This window comes from Ceratotherium simum, chromosome 16 (genome assembly GCF_057802395.1).
Source record: "Ceratotherium simum simum isolate JZ-2026a chromosome 16, ASM5780239v1, whole genome shotgun sequence".
Lineage (NCBI taxonomy): Eukaryota > Metazoa > Chordata > Mammalia > Perissodactyla > Rhinocerotidae > Ceratotherium > Ceratotherium simum.
In genome coordinates this window covers 58814587-58832440 of record NC_141915.1, presented here as the reverse complement: position 1 = coordinate 58832440, position 17854 = coordinate 58814587, and the positions used below count along the sequence as shown (strand labels likewise).

At 47.5% G+C, this 17854-nt stretch overlaps 1 protein-coding gene across 1 annotated transcript in view; it reads left to right on the top strand.

Moving 5' to 3' along the window:
* USP36 (ubiquitin specific peptidase 36) overlaps nucleotides 1-17854 on the top strand; it is a 39367-nt gene that overhangs the window by 9316 nt on the left and 12197 nt on the right. Inside the window, exons 5-12 of the mRNA XM_014789329.2 lie at nucleotides 5042-5152; nucleotides 5932-6034; nucleotides 11234-11301; nucleotides 11784-11854; nucleotides 12489-12571; nucleotides 13595-13706; nucleotides 15623-15763; nucleotides 16371-16471. Of these exons, the coding sequence (XP_014644815.1) occupies nucleotides 5042-5152; nucleotides 5932-6034; nucleotides 11234-11301; nucleotides 11784-11854; nucleotides 12489-12571; nucleotides 13595-13706; nucleotides 15623-15763; nucleotides 16371-16471 (790 nt within the window). The remainder of the gene's footprint in view (nucleotides 1-5041; nucleotides 5153-5931; nucleotides 6035-11233; nucleotides 11302-11783; nucleotides 11855-12488; nucleotides 12572-13594; nucleotides 13707-15622; nucleotides 15764-16370; nucleotides 16472-17854) is intronic.

The window sequence follows — 17854 nt, the reverse complement described above, 5'->3', positions numbered from 1 at the left end:
ACTGCACACAGCATGAATTCCTATTTATAAAGTTGAAAAACAAGAAGACAATTTAGTATTTAGGTATACATATATGTGGTAAAACTTAGAAGAAAAAAAACAAAAGAATGATTTTAAAAAATTGGTAAACAATTAAAACTCAGGAAATCAGGATAGAACCAGAGGCAGGGCGATGGGAGTATGGGAGGAGAACTGTTAGGATGAATTTGGACGGCATAATGTGTTCAGGGATATTTTGTTGTTGGTGCCGTCGAGTGGATTCCGACTCCTAGAGACTCTGTACAGCAGAGCGGAACCCTGCCCAGTCCTTTTGCGCCATCCTCTCTCCTTCCGGCGCTGTATCAGACAGTGCTGCACTGCTAGGCTTAGGGTTTTCGTGGCCAGTTTTTTTTGGAAGTGGGTGCCCAGGTCCTTCTTCCTAGTCTGTCTAGTCTGGAAGCTCCGCTGAAACCTGTCCATCATGGGTGACCCTGCTGGTATTTGAAATAATGGCATAGCTTTCAGCGTCACAGCAACACGCAGTCGCTACAGTATGACAGACGGGTGGTGTGGTTCCCTGACGGGGAAATGCACCCAGGCTGTGGCAGTGGGAGCATCGAACCTTAACCACTAGACCACAAGGGCTGGCCTCAGGGCTATTAGTTATATTATAATAAAACAATGAATGAAAGATGGCTGTGCTATGGAAACTAGTATTTTTAAATGTCTTGTAATTGTAATGGCTTCATAGCAGCAAAAGTTAACATATCCAGGCCCAGTGCACACTTGTAAGATGAAGTTGATTATAAATCTCTGTTTCTGGTAATGACCTTGGTAATGTTGAGGTTGTTTTGGGTCGACTTTTAGTAAGATTTGACTACGTTGTCTTGTTTTTATGTCGCGATAAGATCCTGCTCTCCTAAACCTGTAGGTGGCTCTGCCATCTTCTCGTCCACTGTGCTGCTTTTTAGTTTCTTTTTTTCTTTTTATTTATTTTCCCCCAAAGCCCCGGTAGATAGCTGTGTGTCACAGCTGCACATCCTTCTAGTAGCTGTATGTGGGACGCGGCCTCAGCATGGCCGGAGAAGCGGTGCGTCGGTGCACACCCGGGATCCGAACCCGGGCCACCAGCAGCGGAGCGCGCGCACTTAACCGCTAAGCCCGGGGCGGCCCCGCTGTGCTTCTTTATAGAGCTGACTTCAGTTCTTTGTTTCTCTGCAGGAATCTTTGAGCTGTTCGTCAACTTTGTTAGGGTTAATTTAGTTAAAAGTAGGGAACATCCGTCAACCCTTGTAACCTGGCACGTGTAAACTGCAGTGTGTTGGCAGCAAGAGCGTGAGTGGGAGCAGCCAGGCCAGCCTGTCTTCGTGGTGGAATACCACCTCCCTTGAGCGATGCAGCCAAACCAGGGAGGGTGCCAGTGTCACTCTGTATCACTCTGTGAATGTTAATAAACCTTAATTTCTTAGCTTTTTTAGAGTCAAACGTAGTAAGAGAAGTTTTAGTATTTTTTCCCTGGACCCCACTGGATCCCTCAGTGACCCTATGTGGGCTTGGGCTGTCCTCTCTTCCTCCCTGAATACGCTGCTGAAGATCCTCAAGGATCCTGAGAAGCATCACTGGAACATGACAAGGGTCTGCTGTACTTGTGGCTCAGAGCACCAGTTCCTGCCACGTGCCTGGACCACTTCTGCACCAGATTCTAGCTAGAAAATAAACACTCCATCTAAAATATCCAGGAGGATTGACGTCTGTCCTGTAGTACATTCTTCTCCCAAGTTTAAGTAGCAGTTTCCCAAAAGTCATGGATTTGACTTGCATGTTATATTTTTCTAAATTACCTGAAGAATCTTTGTGTTTGTGCTTGTGCCACTTAAATTAATCTTGTATATTGCCAGAGATTTGGGAAACCCTATTTTGAGTATTTCTGGCTGAAATCGTTACTTGCCCTATTTAAGAGTGATGATTTGTCAGGCTGACAGTCTGCAGGTTTTACATAACGATTAGAGGCTTCGTTTCCACATAACTTTTATAGTAAATCTTAACCTGAGTTAGATTTTGAAAATGGGAGCTCTTTTTGTTTGTTTAACATTTGTTAAGGCTTATGTTTAAGTTATCTTAAATAACATATTTTAATTTTTTGCCTAAATTTGAGCCCCCTCCACCATTATCATCATTTTAAAAATAAAAGTAATAAATAGACATGGTTAGAAGAGTCAAGAAAACTCTAAAATGAAAAATAAAAGCCTCCCCTGCAAGTAAAGGCAGTCACATGAATGGTTTTTTAATATCTTTCCAAGAAGAATTTTTTATGTAAATACTAGTATTTAAAAATAAAACTTTTTTGTATTATGGTAAATACATATAACATAGAATTTACCATTTCTGAGTGCACACTTCAGCAGTGTTAAGTACATTCACATTGTTGTGCAGCCATCACCACCATCCACCTCCAGAACTCTCTCATCTTCCCAAACTGATACTCTGTCCCCATTAAACACTAACTCCCCACCCCCTTCCCCCAGCCCCTGGCACCCACCATTCTACTGTCTGTCTCTATGAATCTGACAACTCTAGCTACCTCATATAAGTGGAATCATACAGTGTTTGTCTTTTTGTGACTGGCTTACTTCATTTAGTGTTATGTCCTCAAGCTTCATCCTTGTTGTAGCATGTGTCAGAATTCTTTTTCTTTTTAAGGCTGAATAATATTCCATTTTATGTATATACCACATTTCTTATCCATTCATTCATTGATGGATACTTGGGTTGCTTCTGTGTTTTAGTTCTTGTGAATAAAGCTGTGAATGTGGGTGTACAAATACCTCTTTGAGACCCTGCTTTCAGTTCTTTTGGGTATATTATCCAGAAGTGGAATTGCTGGATCATATGGGAATTCTATTTTTAATTTTTTTTTTTTTTTTTGTGAAGAAGATCAGCCCTGAGCTAACATCCATGCCAATCCTCCTCTTTTTTTGCTGAGGAAGACCGGCTCTGAGCTAACATCTATTGCCAATCCTCCTCCTCTTTTTTTTCCCCAAAGCCCCAGTAGATAGTTGTATGTTGTAGTTGCACATCCTTCTAGTTGCTGTATGTGGGACGCGGCCTCAGCATGGCCAGAGAAGCGGTGTGTCGGTGCGCGACCGGGATCCGAACCCGGGCCGCTAGCAGCGGAGCGCGCGCACTTAACCGCTAAGCCACGGGGGCCGGCCCCTATTTTTAATTTTTTGCAGAACCTCTGTACTGTTTTCCACAGAGGCTGTACCATTTTGTATTCTCACCAACTGTACAGGGGTTCCAATTTCTCCTTATCTTTGCCAGCACGTGTTATTTTCTGTTTGTAAACACTAGCATTTTTGTGTGTGGGGTAAACAAGGCTGCGTGCTGTTTCGTTATTGATTTTTGAGATAGGTCTAAGTGGGTAATTGGAGGTATTGCAGGGGAGAATAATTGATTTGTGCTAAATTTTGTGTTATGAGCTGGGCCTGTTTGAGAAGGTGATGTACTATATATGAGACAGCGATATCATGCAGAATTGATGTGCTTGCCCTTGGACCCAGAAATTTACCTTTTGGTGTATGCCTTAGGGAAACTCACATGTGTGCACAAGGAGACAGGTGCAGAGTCATTCACTGCAGCACTGTCTGTGACAGCAGAAAAGTGGTAGGGTAACGTGTGTTGGAGGGGGTGTAAGTGAACCGTGGCCTGTTCCCTCGGTGGAATCCTCTCCTGTGAGAGTGAGGCAACTGGAGCCACGTCTGGCAACGCGGGTGAAAAAGCAGGCTGTTGAATAAGATGCACTGCACGTTACAGTTTATGTGAAGTAAGCTGAAACGTACAGCCACGGTGCCATTTATTGTTTGTGGATGCACGTGTGTATTAATGCCATAGACACATTAGTGGGAGCAGTGATGATCTAATTCAGGGTGGTGGTTACCGCTGATGAGGAAACGTGGAGAATCGGGCTGAGAGGGAGTTCAACTATTAGACCCTTTTACTTAAAAAAACACCTAGAGGGCCGGCCCCATGGCTTAGCGGTTAAGTGCGCGCGCTCCGCTACTGGCGGCCCGGGTTCGGATCCCAGGCACGCACCGATGCACTGCTTCTCTGGCCATGCTGAGGCCGCGTCCCACATACAGCAACTAGAAGGATGTGCAGCTATGACATACAACTATCTACTGGGACTTTGCGGGAAAAATAAATAAATAAAAATTAAAAAACAAACAAACACCTAGAATGGGGTGGAGCTGGGTAATGGTGTAGTCTTTGTACTTCTTTGTATTTAAAATATCTCGTGATTTTAAATAAAGGTAAAGATGTACCACTGCCCAGCCTAATGCTCAGGGAGGAACAGATAGTTTCCTCCGTAGCAGGGGTTGGTGGACTGCAGCCTGTGGCTCAGTCTGGCCCGCTCCCAGTTCTTGTAAATAAAGTTCTGCTGGGGCACGTCCTGCCCATTTGATTATGTATTGTCTGTGGCCGAGCTACATGGTCATAGACTATATAGGACTGGATGGCCCACAAAGCCAGAAGTATTTGCCACGTGGGTCTTCACAGAAGCTTGCTGGGCGCTGATATACGGCAGTGAGGTGTTTCCTAGAAGCAGCGGAGCAGAGGTTCCCACGTTTGAGGAGCAAACTAAAGGGGTGTCAGGAAGCCCTAAATGTTCTAGCCTATTGACCATGTGATGCAACTTAGGAATGAGAGAAAACATTTTTTTAACTTGATTCTGAAAATCAGACTTATTCTTTTTATAAGTGACTAGGACTAAAGAAATTTGAAAAGGATCTTGCAAGGTCAACAGCATTAGCCCAGGGTGGTGGGTGAGTGTTAGGCTTGAACTTTGGGTGGGTTGTGCCCGAATGCCCTCCAGCAGAGAAACATTTCCTCAGTGGTCACTGAGCCAGCTTCCGGAGTCTGGGTCACTGTGGCTCAACCATTCTTTCACAGACCAGTTTGCCCTTGTCTGCTGTGTTTCTCTCTTTGTTACGGTGGCGTGGGAGAGTCATAAATTCTCTTGGAAGGTCTTACCTTAAAATTACTGCCTCATCCCTATCTGCAGGTAACCAAGGAAGCTTCTGCATGCTGTGTGTCATGCAGAATCACATCGTCCAGGCCTTTGCCAACAGCGGCAATGCTATCAAGCCCGTCTCCTTCATCCGAGATCTGAAAAGTAAGAGTCGATTGGTTCCTTATCGGATGCCACAGCTCTGCAGTGGGCACTGGGGAGTTGGTGGGAGGGAGAGGAAGAGTCAGGAATGAGGTCTCAGGAGTCCTAAGACTTCACGTAATAATAATTTGGCACATGTGGAGGTGCAGACTAAAGGAGTGGGGGTTTAGAGACTCCTATAGGCTGGGGTCAGTGAGGAGGCTTCGTGGTGGGGATGTGTGGTGACCTCCGCCTTGAAGAAGGTGGGTTTTGGCCAGTCTGGGGGGGTTGTGTTTTAAGTAGGCAGGTGAGCATGATTGAGAGCTGGGAGATGGAGAATGGGTGAGGAAGGTGTGGCAAGGCCTTTTCTGAACGTCAAGAACCAGTTGCCACACGTTTCCCTTTCACTTGGCAGGAGAGAGAGGCGGTTGGTTTTTGAAACCTGTGTGAATTGTAGCGTGATGACACAACTATAATCCATTTGTGCTCTGTATTGGCTCCTGGAAGACTGTTGGCCAGTGGATTTTACATTGTTAGTGCGTGGTGTTCGAGGCGTTTGTGCTTTTCTGTTAAGTGAGGAGGGTTTGAGCCTTAGGTCTCGTTGAGAAAGTGACGGCCGTGAGGAATCGTGGTGGGTGTGGAAGGCTCATGGAGAGCTGTTATTGTCCTCACTTGCCACTTTGCAGGGGACCCTGTTTACCTGGGGTCAGCGAGAATTGTGGTGAGGCAAACAGTGGTGGGTTGTCTGAAGGGAAGGCGTGAGCTCTTCCCTACCATCTGATGTGGCTTTCTTCCTGCTGTAGAGATCGCCCGGCATTTCCGCTTCGGGAACCAAGAGGACGCACATGAGTTTCTCCGGTACACCATCGATGCCATGCAGAAGGCCTGCCTGAGCGGCTGTGCCAAGTACGTACTTCCCTTCACCCCCGTGTACGACGGGGCAGCAGATGGTGTGCTCTGCGGAGACGGCCAGCCCTGCTCTCTGCTCCTAGGCTTCCCTCTGTAGATATGTGCGTCTAGGTCCTTCACCTGCTGAAGCTCAAATAAGGGATTGTGCCTGCTGCCCGGGATAGAGCCCTCCTGGGACTTTCTCCGAGCACAGGGCCGTTTGGCAGGACCAGGTGCTGGTGGCAGAGCTCTGTCCCAGCAACTTGGTGGAGGGAAAATGCTTCAGCAAATCTCTGAGGTCCTTCCACTGTTGACATGGACTTTTCCCGTTTTTTAAAATCATCTCATTATTTTGATGCAGAGGATGGGGGTGGTAGGAATTATAATGTCTTGGTGAAAGAACTTGAAAGCCTGCAGGAGAATTTGAGGGCTGGGAAGTTTATAATTTTTGAGATTTTACTCTGCCCAGTTACTGTTTCTTAATTTCAAATTTGAAAGCACAGACAAATGCATGTGACAGATCGATGACTTTATGCTGAGTATTCCCTTTTGTGAAACAGTTACTGTCAAGAATATTCTTCTATCATTCCTGGGTTTGTGGGTTCAGACAAAAGAAAATAGGCAAAAAATGCTTCCTGTTTCGTGGCTGTTGCCTAGGCTTGGAGTAGAACTGAATCCTTTACTCTGGAAATGCTTACCAGTTACAACTTAGGAAATATATCTGAAATGTCCTTCAGGAAAGGTAGTTGAGTTGGAGCCGCGATAATGGGAAAGCCTCTGTTTCAGTGGATGAGATTCTTATATAAACCCTGAGAAAAGTTCCCCTGGGTTCTTAGGGTGCTTTTCCCTGCTCTGCTGAGATGTCTGGCTTGGTCAGATGTTTTCCCCTTTCCCTGAAGGGACGTACACCTCCCTCCCTGCCAGGCACATCCTGGGGCTGCCCTTCCCGTGCGCCGTCCTCCCAGTAACTAATGAATTGAGATCTTGGCTGCCCACCACCTGTATGCCAGGCCCTATATTCGTGCTGGGTACTTCCAGGTTAAAGGAGTGTTCCTTGAGTTTGAGGAGCTTAGAGTGTGATTGAGGAAGACAGATAACCAGCCAGTGTCTGTGATGCCACGTAGTAGGTGCTGTGGTGGAGGGACACTGTGGTAGCCACTCCCAGGAGAATCACTGTGCTCCTCACCTGCAGGAGGCCTCCGACTGGGGAAATGAGGGAAGGAACGTGGCTGGGCCTGGGTGAGGCCTGCAGAGGCAGGTGGTGAGGCTGTGACCTCCCTGCTGTGCAGGTGGGAGCGGTGTGTCTGCAGCAGTAGTTCGGTGGGTGTCTGTGTGTAACACGTATGTGATGTTGATGTTGTTTGTCTTCCATATCTGAGCTTACTTTTCCTCTCCTTAGTCTCTGTACTGAGAGCGGTGTGTTAGGTCTCCGATTACTAGTGAGTGTCTGTCTCCTTGCATCTCCTGGACTTTGCTTTCTGAAGGTGATTGTGGTTAGATATTCATAACCGTCATCTCTTCGTTGAGATTTGTAACTTTTAGCATACGAAGTGTCCTTCTTTATCACATTTGAGGCTTTTTGGCTTGAATTCTATGCCCACCATCAGGAGTGCAGCCCCTGCTTTCTGCAGGTTTCCACTGGCCCGTGCCTCCTCTGTCCATCACGTCCTCCTCCTGGGCTTTCCGGGCAGCCCTGGGCTGGGGGTGCCAGGCGCTGGAAGCCCAAGACTAGTCTCCGCTGTCTTGGCATTTGACTTATTTGGTTTTTCTGCTTAGAGGACTTCAGGATCTTTTTTTAATCTTTCAAGTCTGATGGTGCACTAGGAATGGCTTGGAGCTGAGGGTTGTGGCCAGTTTTCCCAGATACTGGATACCTGACCAGCGACAATTAGAGGTTGACTCTGCGGCCTAGGTTGACTCTGGGAACATGTGGGCAGAAAATGTTCTTAGCAACATAGGAGTTGGCCGTCACAGCAGGCAGCTGGTGTCTGAACACCATCACTTTTGTATAATTTTAATTGTATTTATTTATTTTTTCCCCCAAAGCCCCAGTAGATAGTTGTATGTCATAGTTGCACATCCTTCTAGTTGCTGTATGTGGGACGCGGCCTCAGCATGGCCAGAGAAGCGGTGCGTTGGTGCACGCCCAGGATCCGAACCCAGGCCGCCAGTAGCGGAGCGCATGCACTTAACCGCTAAGCCACGGGGCCGGCCCCTGAACACCATCACTTTTGGATCAGCTCTGTTCTAAATAACGTGGCTTGAAAATATGCAACAACAAATCAAGCAGACATTGTGAGTGAGTGTGTCGTGTCCTTTGTGAAACTTACGTGATTCACGTATCTGCTGGCAGGGAGAGGGATCTTTCTTTGGTGACATTTCGCACTAATTGGAAGGTGACTCTCACCTTGGGAATAGATACTGGTGTTACTTTTGTTTGTTTGTGTGAAAGTCCCTTTTGTTTTAATTTCTGGAAGTGTTTCTTGTGTTCTGGTTTATACATTGTCTGATTGTCATGTTCTCCTTTTTCGGGATCTGCGGTGGGTTACCAGCTGCTTCCATTTTGACTCCCTTCTCTCTGACAGCTCTCTCTGCCTTGGCGTCCCCTTCGGTGCTTTCTTGAGCTGTCCCCACATTTTTATTTGACTCCCTTCTCCCTTGGGCATCTTGTAATTCAGTCTTCATTTCTGAAGGGATTCTGTCTTTTTCTTCCATCTCTATCCTGAGTTCAATTAACTTTCTCTTTTTTTGGTCTTTTTTATTTTTAGTTTTACGATTTCTTTCTTTCTTTTTTCTTTTTTTGTGAGGATGATCACCCCTGACCTAACATCCTTGCTAATCCTCCTCTTTTTTTTGCTGAGGAAGACCCGCCCTGAGCTAACATCTGTTGCCAATCCTCTACCTTTTTTTTCCCTTTTTCTCCCCAAAGCCCCAGTAGATAGTTGTATGTCATAGTTGCACATCCTTCTAGTTGCTGTACGTGGGACACGGCCTCAGCATGGCCGGAGAAGCAGTGCGTCAGTGCGTCAGTGCGTGCCTGGGATCCGAACCCGGGCCGCCAGTAGCGGAGCGTGCACACTTAACCGCTAAGCCACGGGGCCGGCCCCTAGTTTTACAATTTCTTATTCAAGGTAGTTTCTCATGTCCCCAAATGCTTGTTTGAGCATCTTTAGTTCAGGTTGCAGTTTTGTGTTGCCCTTTTCTCCTGCTCTGTGCTTGTTTTCTGGGGCTAATTTTCATCAGATGAGGTGTTTTGATTCTTGTATACTGTCTTCTACATAAAGCGCCTTTGCGTTGGTTTAGACCACTTTCATTTCTCTTAGAGATTTGGTGATTTGCACGTTCTTGATCAGGGCACCCCTCGGTCAGCACAGTGAAGTCCACTTGCTTTGGTGGACGGCTTTTCCTGTGGAGGCAGGGCTTGGAGAGCCTCTGGTGTTTTTATGTTTTTTTCAGGACTCTACATGTTCCCTTTGCTTCTCTTACCCTCCCCACCCTATCCCCCAAGGAACCTGCCTGCCTTTGCCTTCTCCGCCCAAGCATCGCTGCCCTTGGGGACTGCCCCCTCTGCCGTGTGCAACACTAGGACGGGCTTTTGCTTCCTGGTGGGGATTCCACATGACTCTGGGTCACCTCTGTTCCCCAGTGTCTCATTCCCTTGGTTTTCTTCTGGATGCCCTTGATCTCCACCTAGGCTCGGGTAGGAGCACTTACAATAGCTTGTTGGGATCTGGCTTTGTTTTCCGACTTAGGGTAATTTAAAGTTTGAGCTTTCTCTGCTTCAGGCTGTAGTGAGAGTGGGTTCTGTGGGGTTCCCTTTGCTCATGTTTTAACGGGTTTCTGGGTGACTTGGGTGCCATCTAGATGTCAGCAGCTACCATCACAGGTTGCTGCCCAGAAGTTTTCGGTTTGCTCTGAGGTTATGTCCTTGCTAGTTTGGGGGGTTACAATGTCCTTTCTTTTGATGAATGGTGGTGATAGTAGATGGTGGCAGTTGATTTTTCATTTCCTAACTTTGCAAAATAAGAATTTGGTGACCCTGTGTTGGTCCCTCAAGTATTTTGGAGGTATTCTCCTCAGTGGGCTCCCAGAGTCTGGGCAGTGTGGCCATAAATAGTAGCACAGACTAGAAGAGAGGCTGAGATCAGGCACCGTCAGCTGCTCTGCAGGTGTGGGGAGGCCATGCGTGTTTGTTGTCGCCCAGATGGCCTCACGCAGTGAGAAGAGCACTAGGAAGCAGCAGCACCGCTTAGCGCCTGGCCAAGGGGTCAGAGGAAGCATCTAGAGAGAGAGAAGGGGGAGCAGGAGAGTGGTGCCTGGGCAGAGAGGGAAGCTTGTCCCAGGAGGGAGTGGACGCACTGTCCAGTGCTGTGGTATTCCAGAAAAAAGACTAAAAGTTGACTGGATTTGTGTCCTGGAGGTCATCAGTGACTCTGAGGACAGTTTCAGAGGAGTGAGTCAGAGCCTGATTCAGTGGGTTGCAAGTGAAAACCAAGAGCAGAGGCCAGATACAGGGTGTTATTTCCAGAATCTTCATCACATGAATAGCTGTGATGTACAGGCGCACAGTGCTTTCTGCAACTCTGCTGAGCCACTTGTGGGGCAGGTGAGTGTAGGCAGCTGAGGCCCAGGGTTGCCTCAGATCCCAGTTGGTAAACAGGGTGGGGGATTTGAATGCAGATCTGCCTGACCCTAAAGCCCACACCAGTGACAGCTGCTGTCCTGCTGAGAGGATGCAGAGGTGGGGGTTTTGTCCCTGCTTGCCCGCCCCCTTCCACCGGATAAGGGGCTTATACATGTGACAGCCAGTCGAGAAGTAGTGGTGCCCATGCACAACTGAGGGCAGGTGAGCTGGAGGAGTGAGCTCCAGAAGGATGAGGGTGATCAGACAGGTGCATTTTCTGGGTCTTTGATTCTGTGTGAACTGGGAGGCAAGGTTGCCTGCTGAGAGGAAGGGGAAGGAGTCAGGGAGGCCTGAGGTAGCTGTTGTGGGGAGGGGGCCCTGTGCAGATCAGAGCAATGTGGAGAGACCACCGGGCCCTGCTGGGGATCCTGCCGAGACGCAGGTCGAGTGTGTTGGCCTCGTGGTTGTGTGATGGAACTTCCCAGCGTCACGCTGAGCTGGTAATGGAAGGGAGGGGGAGCTGAGGGGGTGGCTAGTACCGCTTTGCTGCGTCCTGCTGTCATTCTCTTGAAGGCTTGTGGCCTCCTTTCTAGGTTGGATCGTCAAACGCAGGCTACTACTTTGGTCCACCAAATTTTTGGAGGCTATCTCAGATCGCGTGGTAAGTGGAGACATTTTCCCTACCCCTTCTTGTCAAGGCTTAGGGTGTTAACTGGGAGGCGCTAAGAATTTGTGCCCAGCCCTGGGCAAGCCCAGATGGCCTCGAACCTGGTCTCTGAGATGCCCCCTTGCCCACTGCTTTGCCTGATGGGCACACTGTTCCTGGCGGAAGTTTGAAGCAAAGCGTCAAGAACATGTGGATGAGGGTGGTGTTACCTTTCCTCTGACTCCGTTAGTTCCTCAGATACGGCCGCTACCCTTCAGCTGGGAGTGAGTGCCTGCTGAGGCCATCGGTCAGGCAGGGAAGGCGTCTGCGCTGGGCGGCGTTGGGTTTGACATACATCTCCTGTGGGCTCTGGTTGTCAGTGAGCTCTCAAGGGGCTGGTGAGCTGAGAGGGAACCTCCCGGTTCCAAGACTTGGAAACCTAGGGGTGGGGCGCTGGGGCCCTGCTTGCGCCCCCGCACCTCTTCCTTCTGTTGCAGTGAAGTGTGCCGTGTGCAAGAGCGTCTCGGACACCTACGACCCCTACTTGGACGTGGCGCTGGAGATCCGGGTACAGACTGGGGCTGTGTTTGCATTAGGACAGGGAGAGCAGAGGGCAGAAAATCCCAAACAACAAAACCCAAAAAGGGCCTATTATCCTTATCTAATGATAAGGGAAAAAATACTTAGAATCCTACTGCCTTAAAGTAGAAACAAATGTTTTTGCGTATTTCTTTCTAACCTTTTTCCTATGCATATTCCCTTTGTTTAAAAAAAAAAGGTAGAATGCAGTCTTGTGTCCTGAGGCAGGTATAGTGACAACACTGTAGACGCGGACTTGAGAAGGCAGGCCTCGCACGTGCTCACACAATCTGGGAGCAGAGCTGCTTCGCGCCCCTTGGGAGAGCAGCCTTCATTCATTACCGCTCTCTGTCGCTGCAGCCTTGGTAAACGTGGCTGGCTCACTTGGTAAACCTACCGTGGCTGTGAGTCCTTATCCACAGAGAGAGGGTTGTAGCCTTGCTCCCCCATTCCTTTGCGGTACGTTCTGAGTCCTGGAAGGTGGCAGCTAGCAGGCCAGTTTTTATGCAAGTAAAATTTTGTGATTTGCTGTCTCAGCCTGAAAAAGACCTTACACTTGACATTTCTCACGTCAGCATTTTTCTTCTGCAGTTGATTCTATTTCGTGTTTTTGTCCTTCTCAGCAAGCTGCAAATATTGTGCGTGCGCTGGAACTTTTTGTGAAGCCAGATGTCCTGAGTGGAGAGAACGCCTATATGTGTGCTAAGTAAGTTTCCTTTTGCTCATGGCAGAGAGGTCAGGCTGTCCAGAGGGACGTGAGAAGAGTCACCTAACCTAACACTGCTGTCGTTCCCACCCCTCCCCACCTCAGGGATGACCCTGGTCACGTTTCTTGAGTAGCATATGTATGTCTTAGAACTAAAAACCTCTCAACAACACGAATGAAGCGACAGCATGGTTTCTATAGCTGCCGTTTATGTTGCACACATTGTGTGCCTGTCGCTGTCCTGAGTGTCTCACATGTGTCACCTGTGAAGTGGGCGCTGTTGCCCCACCATTTCACAGGATGAGGAAACGGAGGCATGGAGAGTTGGGGGCATGGATGGGCCATCTGCTCCACAGGCCGTGCTCTGACCACTTAGCTGTCCTGCCTCTTAGGTGAGACAGGTTCCACATTGTCCATTTTTCCTTAAATTGTCTTGGGTATTTTTCTGGTTCAGCAGATGTAATCTGACCTTGTTGTTATAAGGGTCACCCAGGTGTGCTGTATGGGTGTGTTCCTTTATATTAGGTCACTTTAAAGCTGTAATCACTGAAGAATGTTTTTCTTAATTATGCTGGTGAGGTTTATCATTCTGTGCCCAAACATTGCTTTTTCCCTCCTTCTCTCTCCTCTCTGGAGGCTGTCCACTTTGCCCGTCTTCCCCACTCCCATGTCCTTGTCTCCGGCTTTGCTTTCCCTGATTTCCCACCTGCGCTTTTATGACTGGCCGCGTCTGCTCTGATTTGTTCCTTCCTGTGTTTCCCAAAGTCGCTTTTCGTGCATCTTATTTAGTCTCCTAGTTGGTAGGGTACTTCGCTTTCGCTTTAGAACCTCCAGCTTCTCTCTAGTCTACGTTTCCCTGCGACGGCTGTCCTTCACTTAGGTCGTGCTGGTTTGGTTTTTAGGGGCCACGTCTCATTTAAGAAGACCCTATTATTACGGAGCAGTTGTTAGGATTGTTAACCTGTGTGAGGACAGAATTCCTCAGAGCACGAGCTGATGCCTTTCCTCTCACCCTTCTCGTAGATGCAAGAAGAAGGTTCCAGCCAGCAAGCGCTTCACCATCCACAGAACATCCAGTGTGCTGACCCTCTCCCTCAAGCGCTTTGCCAACTTCAGTGGGGGGAAGATCACCAAGGTGAGCTCGGCTGCTTTTTAAAAAATACAGATTCCAGGCTCTACCCAGAGCCAGTGAATTCAGATCTCTGGAAGACAGGGCCTAGGATGCTGCAATTTTTTTTGCAAGCTCCCTAAATGATTGCTATGTACAGTCAAGTTCAAGAACCACTGTCTTACTGGATTTTTTTTCCCCCAACCTCTGCCTATGCAGGAGGTGTCCCTGATAAGGAAGGTCAAGGTTTCTTTAAGAACAAGTGTAATGAATACTGGACATGTAGCTCTCATCCATCTGTTTTGTGTCTAAAACAGGTGCAGTTGCATGCTGTGGCTTTCTGTGGAATATAGAGTGAAAATTACTTTTTGCACAATGGCATTTTAATAGAAGATGTCCTATTTCGTAGAAGTCTGGAGTTCTGTCCTCAGTTCTTAGAGCCTCGTTATGTGTTTGGGGCAAGGACCGTGTCTGAGTCTCAGTTTCCTTACTGGCAGTGATGGGGGGCTTGCTCAGCTCAACGTTTCCCAAATGGTGTTGTGCAGGATGTTAATACTGTACTTGGAAAGAAAGTATTCCATCCTCAAGTGAGTTTGGGAAATGCCAAGCCGAAGTTAAATAGTTCTTTTTAATTGCAGCCCTTCTCAGAGCCTTTATTAAGCTGTGTTGCATTTTGAATCTCCAAGAGGGAGAATTTATTATGAAGAATTTTCTGGACTTAGTTTTCTGGGGAATCATTCATTCCTCCATTTTTCTAATACTTATTATGTACTTACATTGCACTGTGCCATGGAAGGCACTGGGAAATCAGTGGGAAATAAAATGGTGAATGAGATAGTTGTGGTTTTGCCCTGAGGAGCTCATGTTTCACCTGCTAACATCTCCTGGAACTAGTTTTCCGTTGGAATGTGGTTTGAGAAACATTGGTCTGTTTGATTTTTGGGACCCCATGTCTAGCAAGATTGGATTGGGCTCATGAGCCTATCGTGCTTTTCAGATTTTGAGTTTGTCAGTAGAAGGGAAAAATAAATAGGTAAATATCACAGCCATTATGTTTATCTAAAGTAGCCAGACACGAAGAAGTACATAGTGTGTGATTCTAGTTGTGTAAAGTTCAAGAACAAGGAAAATTAATCAGTCGTGGTAGAAATCAGAACAGTGGATATTCAAGATGGGGGTACTTACAGGGCCACAAGAGAATTTTCTGGGTTGATGTTCATACCTGAATAGGAATATGGGTTACAGTCAGTATACACTTGTGAAAATTCATTGAACTCTACACCTAAGAGCTGTGCATTTCACTCTGTAAGTTATATGTCATTAAAGAAAACTGTGTATATGTATGTGCACATACATATGTGCTCTATGTATACATAGGCAGAAATGCTGGTATATCTCCTACTATTCAAAGATAATTTTTGAAAATATTTTCCTATGAAAAATTGTCAATTTTTGAAATAAATAAATTTTGGCATGACCTTGGTTCTGACCCAACCCGTTAAAAATTTAACTTATTGTAGCAGTGGGTATATGGAGTCAGCATCGTTTTTTCTGAAGACGTACCCCCAGCATTGTCCGCCTGTTCTCCCCTGCAGTGTTCTGTAGAATGGTGGCAGGGAGGAGAATGAGTTTATCTTCTCAGTTTACACTTGGGACCCAGGTAGTGAGAGCACTGATTTGAATGCAGGGTCAAGGTGAGAGTTGACCATACATTGCTGGATGGGGCATCACAGTAGAGTTTCTCGGCCAATGGGAACTGCTACTTGTTTCCTCATCGTTGACTACGGGAGATTCCTGCCCCAGTGTTGCTGTGGGCCCAGTTGCCCCAAAGTCTTCAAGATCAGCTGAGCTGTGCGTTTCGTGTAATTGTCCATGGAGAGGATGAATTGACCCTTACTCTCGATGATGAGTTTTAATTGCCTTCCCCTTGGCTTTTCCAACAGGATGTAGGCTATCCAGAATTTCTGAACATCCGTCCGTACATGTCCCAGAGTAATGGCGAGCCTGTCATGTACGGGCTGTACGCCGTCCTGGTCCACTCGGGCTACAGCTGCCATGCTGGGCACTATTACTGCTATGTGAAGGTCAGTGGCTGCCGTGTGCATGTTTCTTGTGCACAAGGTGGCAGTGCATGTGTCACCTCCTTGGGGCATGTTCGCAGCGCCTGTTTGTACAAGTCCTCATGTGGCCTCTGCAGAACGTTTGTTCTATGGAAACAGTGACGATGTTGGAACTTGTGCTTAGGTCCCGTTGTCACTTAACTGTGAGGAGTGCAAAGATGTCTTTAAAACACGTCCCACTAGGATCTGTGGTCTTGGACTTGGGGTGAGACACTGCAGGGGGCTGCTTCCAGTGCCCTGTCCTTAGAGCCCTGGAGAAGTCTGGGGAAGGCCGAACCCTGGGGGGACGTGCTCTGCTGAGCAGACCTGCTGAAATATCTTTCACAAGGATATCCTTTGCATTGTTGGGGCACCAGGAAGGAACGGGGACTCAGAATACACTTACGAGTCACATTCAGAGTTAGACAAATTTTAGATCTTTTAATATGAAATCACTGCTGGTTAATTAGCACTTAGATATATGTGACAATTAACAGCAGATTTTTTAATTCTCTTTTTTGAAAGTAAGGATCATGGAATGCTTGTTGATTGTTTTGTGTTTTGTTTCCTACCATGGCCTGTGCTGCTTCAGGCAAGCAATGGACAGTGGTACCAGATGAACGATTCCTTGGTCCACTCCAGCAACATCAAGGTGGTTCTGAACCAGCAGGCCTATGTGCTCTTCTATCTGCGGTAACTGACTCCTGCCCTCCCCCGCTGAACCTGTTCCCTGTTCTCTCCTGCACTCATGGGTCTCCCTCACTTTCTCCTGTGTGAAAGTGACTGGGAATTCTGCAGAGGGGAAGCTGTTTCAGCAGCTCTCATCCCACCAGTCCTGTGTAGTGGGGGGCATCCACCAGGAAGGACCCTTTAGATCACGCCTACCTGGCTGTTGAGTCAAAGCCAGAGCCTCTGGGAAGCTCAGAGCAGGATTCCATCTGCCCCACATTGAGGTGACTTTGAATGTAAATGGGAAAGTTACCTCTTATTTTATATCATTGCCCCAAATCAGATGTGTCTGGATGTCAGCTAAGCAATGCACCTTCCTCCGTGGGGAAAGTGATCATGGTGGCAGTGAAGCGGGTTGAGAGGGTGGCGGCTGCAGCAGAGGCCTTTGGAAGGTTCCTTTTCTTGGGGCTCGTTATCACTGACCTGGAGATGCTTTTGCTGCTTTATACATGTTCTGAATTTGGAGGAAGTGTTTTTGGGGTCCCTTTGGCTTTTTGATAAATTGAGAATCTAATCTTGGAAGCACTCTGACTATAATGTGCTCTCTCCTTGTGTTGAGCAGATGTCCGAGGCCATGTAAGGTTCACGTTGGCTGACGGGCACCGTGAGAGTTCAGAGAAGCATGTTAGGATAGTCAAGGTTCTCTCTGGCTGTTTTTCTGCCCTTTTCTGTTTTTTTTTTTTTTTTTTTTTTGTGAAGAAGATCAACCGTGAGCTAACATCTGCCAATCTTCCTCTTTTTGCTGAGGAAGACTGGCCCTGAGCTAACATCTGTGCCCATCTTCCTCCACTTTATATGGGATGCCGCCACAGCGTGGCTTGAGAAGCGGTGCGTCGGTGTGTGCCCGGGACCCAAACCGCAAACCCCAGGCCGCCGCAGCGAAGCCCGCGCACTTAACCGTTTGTGCCACCGGGCCGGCCCCTCTGCCTTTTTTTTTTTTTTTTTAATTTTATTTATTTATTTATTTTTTCCCCCAAAACCCCAGTAGATAGTTGTAGGTCATAGCTGCACATCCTTCTAGTTGCTGTATGTAGGACGCGGCCTCAGCATGGCCGGAGAAGCAGTGCGTCGCTGCGCGCCCGGGATCCGAACCCGGGCCGCCAGTAGCGGAGCGCGTGCACTTAACCACTAAGCCGCGGGGCTGGCCCCCCTCTGCCTTTTTTTTTGAAATGGAATTGTAACCTTGAGTTTAATTTATTCTGATTCATTCTCACACTCAGTTTCTGTAATGCCTTTGTAGCTTTTTTTTTTTTTTTTTTTTTTAAGATTTTATTTATTTTATTTTTTCCCCCCAAAGCCCCAGCAGACAGTTGTATGTCATAGCTGCACATCCTTCTAGTTGCGGCA